Source organism: Nanorana parkeri, unplaced genomic scaffold (genome assembly GCF_000935625.1).
Source record: "Nanorana parkeri isolate BGI_ZX_2015 unplaced genomic scaffold, ASM93562v1 scaffold574, whole genome shotgun sequence".
Classification (NCBI taxonomy): domain Eukaryota; kingdom Metazoa; phylum Chordata; class Amphibia; order Anura; family Dicroglossidae; genus Nanorana; species Nanorana parkeri.
In genome coordinates, this window is record NW_017306842.1 from 603322 (window position 1) to 609109 (window position 5788).

General features: G+C 37.2%; 1 protein-coding gene across 3 annotated transcripts in view; it reads right to left on the reverse strand.

Moving 5' to 3' along the window:
* Positions 1-5788, reverse strand: part of SEMA3A (semaphorin 3A) — a 215972-nt gene that overhangs the window by 93188 nt on the left and 116996 nt on the right. For 2 of the 3 annotated variants that reach the window (XM_018562368.1, XM_018562367.1), the window contains exon 5: positions 3958-4051. In XM_018562368.1, coding sequence (XP_018417870.1) covers positions 3958-4051 — 94 coding nt within the window. Of the gene's footprint in view, positions 1-3957; positions 4055-5788 lie in introns of all 3 variants that reach the window. The other variant, XM_018562366.1, reaches the window with a different exon arrangement.

Below are 5788 nucleotides of genomic sequence, written 5' to 3' on the forward strand. Positions count from 1 at the left end.
AATTTTACTTTGAAATGCTTCTAAAATCAATTTATAATTTTCTCAAGACTATGGGGTCTATTCACTAAGCTGCCATAGGCAGCCGAGTGAATGACCGACCTATTCACTTTAGGCTGGTAAGGCTGAAATCAGCCGTACATCGGCTTGCTTCGGGTCGGCCGGACATGCTCAGCATGTTCGGCCGACCTGAAGTGCAGAAGGAGATCGACTCAGCCAATCCAGCATCTGGATCGGCTAAGCCGAACCTCCGGCAGGCTACTTGTTGCTGTTCGGTCTATTCTTATAGATGCCAAACAGCAGTGAGTGAATAGCTGAATGCCTATTTCAATTTGCAATAGCCAATAGCAAACTAGCTATTGTACCTGCCCTCTGCTGCTGTCACTCAGTAGTGGGGATCTGGTCCCCACTACTGATTGACAGCAGCAGAGGGCGGGTCCCCACTACTGATTGACAGCATCAGAGGGCGGGTACAATAGCTAGTTTGCCATTGGCTATTGCAAATTGAAATAGCCAATAGGAATCTAGCAATGCATTCCTATGATCAAATGTTTTTTTCTATTCTGACACAGCTCCATGTCAGAAAAAAAAAGCAGTGTTTCTCTCCTTGGCGGGCGGGAGCGGGAGACTCCCGAAGCGACCGGGAGAGTTTGCTGTCTGGAGATCAGTGTCCCTGGTTAGCTGGTAACCAGGGATGCTGATCTCTCTGCAAGTGGCCGGAGCCAGCCGTAAGATCACGTCTGGCTCCGCCCAGCTGCCAAAAGCAGGCTGTCGGCGCGGCTCAGCCGAGCCGAGGCATATGCCTTCCGCTAGACTGAGCCGCTCGGCCAATTTTGGGAGCTGTACGGGCTATAGCTTCGGCCCCAGGACCCCTTCGGTTCAGTAGGATCGGCTGAAGCTATGGCTAGATCCTTCGGCTGCTTCGTGAATAGACCCCTATGTTTGGGCTATAAACACATACAACAAATTTGAACATCTAATTTCAAGGTAAAAAAAAGAAATATGAAAGGCAATAAAATTACAAACAACTTGCATAAATATTAAAATCAGTGGGCAAAAACTGAGTGAAAGTTGTAAGGTTTATAGATGTCAGTATGGCAAGAAAGTGACGATTCATATGAATAAGTGATTGAAATAGATAGCACTCCATGACTGAACCTATCAAAACAGCTTTTAAAATGGTTTGTAGAATTTGTGCTTTGTCACAGTTTTGTCAGCCAGAATTGTGTACACTCACTAATATAAGCTGTAAGGTTGGAAATGTTAAACATCCATTTACACAACTCCTTGTCAGTGAACCTTCATTTCAAACACAAAGCTGGTAGTTGACTCAAATGATCCTCACAGGAAACCAGTCTGTACTTATTAACTGTGAAATATTCTAAAGAAATGATTGCCATTTCAAGCAGGAAGGTCAACAATCGGCTTCAAGGAAACCGTCTGTGGAATGGGTGAATTACAAAACCAAATGTAATCGGAGAACAGATGTATTCTCACTTACACATAAAACAAGATACATTGTAGAGACCAATAATAGCTGCATAGTCAAGTGGCAATATACTCTAGAGAGGAAAACAATAAGGCTGTCTGCAAAAGGTCAACTGTTATCATTTATTCGTTATTTTAATCAACATTTTCTGTTAAAAAAAACTGTCTCCAGGTTTTGATCATTACTGCCAATTATTGAGGTCCACTTAGATGGCAATAATGAGTGAAGGTACTTGTTAGTGTATAAGGACATTTTTCAATTTGACAAATTGTCAAATGAGTAGGCCCAATCCTTATTGTACTATTGTTATAATGGATTAGCAGAAAACAATGAAGTACCGAGCTCCATCAGGTTTGGGGTGAATAATTTCTTGCAAATGCATGCAAGTACCTCCCTCCAGAGGTCATGTTCAGAGATCTATGACCAACCTAAGTTTAATAGATTGTAGGTACCCAAAGATTTTATTTATACACACACTCTCTCACACCACACAGTATATATTGTTTTAATGTTTAAAACTGTTTTGGGTAGCAGGAGATCACCCATTGTATCTACGGGTTTCCAGAGTAGATAAAGAACATAAAACTAAGCACATTGCAGTCACACTGGTACGCAGGTACAGGGCCACGGAGGTAGCTGAAAGGAGTTGCCAGCTGATGCAGAATGGCTCTTGAAGGCATGTATATAACAGGAATCTTCACCTCAGCCACTTAGAAGAGGACTAAACCCTCCAATTGAAGTGTTTCCTCAGACAGTTACATTCAATGCCTCTGGTGGTAACTGTAAGAGTTACCAGTGTGCTTAAGTCAGTTCTGAACCAAACTTTAAAACCCTCAAATGGCTGGTGTCATAGTTGCTTACATGTGTAGTACCATGGCAACTGCAGCTCTAAATGGAGACTAAGATGGCATTGTCCTTGGTCATAAAGGATAGGAGGGTTGAGGAGTGGCTAAAGCCAGTACTTATTGGAAATGCAAAACAGAGAGTGGCTGAAGTGCAAGTCAAATGCATTCACTAGTACTGGTTGGTGATAACAGTGCTACTAATGCAGAACAGATAAGATGCAAATGAAAGAGGGCAAAAAGACAGATTGACATAGCAGACTTGAAAGGAAGAACACACTAGAGATTTGGATTTGGAAAAACTTGCTGAATCACAAAATTTAGTTGATTCGGGGGTTCATCCAAATCCGAAAAAAACTATTATTATATGCCCGAATATACAAAAAATATGTACACGCACATATTAATCTGTTTTGTATGGGCATCGCCATCTTGCTTTGTCTAAGATAGCAAACCCATACATACATATGACATCACCTGGCGCCGGCATCATGTGACGTCATACACCGCGCCTCAAAGATGGTGGCATGCATGCTCAGAATGCACCAAAACAAATTTTTATGCTGTGCACATGTCTAGAGCATGCCAAATTTTAGACGTTAGAAGGCAAAACAACTCAAGACTTGTGACTAAATATTAACAAGAAAATAATACAACTATTGAATTATAACAGGACAATTTATGCTGTTTTTCTTGAAGAACACTCACAATTGGAGGAAGAGGAGGTATTTTAATCTCTGTTTTGTTGCCATCTGTGCCCCACATTGGGGTATTTTAATGTTCTACTGTATCATGAGGACAGGTGTTCTAAACCTTGCTCACTCTAAAACCAAGCAAAAACATTTGAATAAAACACACTTTTAATGGGTCAACCCAGATTACTTTTCCTCTCATAGCAACTACATTAAATGGAAAACATTCAGACTGGACAGCCTGAAATCACCTAAGAATGAAACATGACAATGGCCCAAAAGGCAAGAATAAATCAAAATGATAGCAACTCAAGCAATATATATTTTTAATTTTAGAATTGACCTATTTCCTATTGAAATGCTATATAGTGATCTAAACCAGAGTATTCAAGTAGCACATCACAAAAATGCAGACTGAAACTGTTTTTTTTTAAACATTCTAGTCAAAGTATCTTCTAATTGCTAAACATAATAGTTCACACACTCTTATTCCACCAATGACCTTGGCTGATTATTACTCAATAAACATATGTCATAGACATATGTCGATGCAAAATGTTGTATGTGTTTTATTACTGTGACTTAGATGAAAGTCAAACTACATTTAAGGAACTGTTCATCCAGAAAATGTGTAAGGGTCCACTCATTTTTTAAACATCTGTACACTTCCCTTTCCTCAGTTTTTATGAGAATTCATGTAAAGTACTGGGATTCAACCTGGTACACATCACAGCATAAATTCCTTACCCATAATACATTTGTAAACATAACTTCTACTAAAGGAAACTGATTATCTGTAGACAACAATGACATGATAATTGTAGGGTATACTGCAGTATGACACAGTCTAAATCCTGGAAAGGAAACAAACCATAGCCACAGAAATGAACATTGAATGAGTTAGTATTTGTATAAATAATTCCACTTACATACTCACCAATTAGAATGGAAGCAGTTAATAGTTTAGGATCATATGGACTCTTTCCTCTACCATTCTCAAAATGTGCATGTTCAAGCTTAAATATATTATCCTGCTAAGAAAAATCACAGTATTTAACAAATTGTCTTTTCTTCAAAAAATATTTAAAAAAACAGCAACAAGTACATTCCAGGACACTTAATGGCATGCAAGTCATTTTTGCTAACATTACTTGTACCAGAAGACAATCATCATCATTGCTCTTTGCACTGCCTTAAAAAATAAGACTAAACACTTGCATTGTGTAATTATTCATAGTTAAATGCCAATTCAGCTCACTTTCCAAATCAGCTATGTTATCCTGGACTGTTCACTTCTACTGTCTTCTCTAAACTCTTCACCCTTTTGTGAATAACCCTGTAAATATTTGCTCATTTTATTGTAGGCAACTAGTCTACCCAGTTCACCTAGTTCTAATTTTGCAATTTTCCATTGTCAATTTTGTGGTTTACTAGACAGGCTACAAAGCTTATCATATGATTTGAATGTTGAGTAATGCTTTACTAGGGACTCCCCACACACTGCGTATACTTTGTTATATCAACACAAGGCTCCAAATCCTTTGATATTTAAGAAAAAATTACTTATCTACATGCAAAAGCAAATACCTTTAAAAAACAAAATCTTTTACATTGCTGGACAAAAGAACATGGCCAGTGGTAACACAAATATGTACTTTCTTTAATAATGAACATGAATAGATCAATATGTATGCACATTTTATGTCTTTTAAAACTGACATCCCTACACCAAATTACATGTTGTGCTGGCAACCTAGAATTTCGTCATCAAACTGTGCATGTGATCGACAGTTTACTTTTAAATCTTTATGAATAATGGGTATAATTAATAGTAGTCTTTCCACTGGTTATCATTTAGGACAAAGGAAAGGCTATTCTATTGAATTACAGATTCTCCTGTGTTAATACAATCTGTTACATTATAAAGGAATCAGTTATTAGAGTGTAATGGGCAGCTAGAATATTGACTGTTTATATGCTTCAATGCGTATACGGAGATGACATGTGAAGTCTATTTCTGTATCACATAACCACCATCATCATAACTTGATGCACACTCTAAAGTGATTCACAAGTAGACCCACAGGACCTAGCAATAAAAACATTTGCTCTTCTGCAGCATTCCTTTCATTTCAGGCTGATTAAAATAGACATTGCTAAGTACATCTCAAAAAGCTTGTAGAATATGGAACAATACATTACTGAATAGAATATGATTGAAGCACATGGGCAAAATACAATGCTTTAGGCTTGGGGGTTTACACGATTAAAAGCATATATTTAATTATATTTTGGTATTTGATTTGTATATAAGATATTGACGCATTTTAGTTTTAGTTCAGATACACTCAAATGATTGAAATGTTTTACGCATCTGTACATGTGATAAAAATAAGAGATGGCATTTCTACCTAGGCATGCAGTACAATTTGAAATACAAAAAAACACACAATCAGGTTACAGTTCAGCTAATTTTCCTTGATGGTTAAGTTACTAATTACATATTGTTTATAAAGAGAAACTGTCAGCATTTAGACATGCAGCAGTTCATTAATTATGCAGGATAGCATACTTTCACAAAATCTGCCAGGGTCTGGATTTATGTTATAATATAATACAAAACACCCATGTTATTAATTACCTCTGTAAATACTCAAAACAGTTTAAAAGTACTTATATTAAAATATATATATAAATAAATAGAAAAATAAATAGCACATTGCTGATTATGGCAGTATAAATCAAAAAATAAGGATTATTTCTTTGTT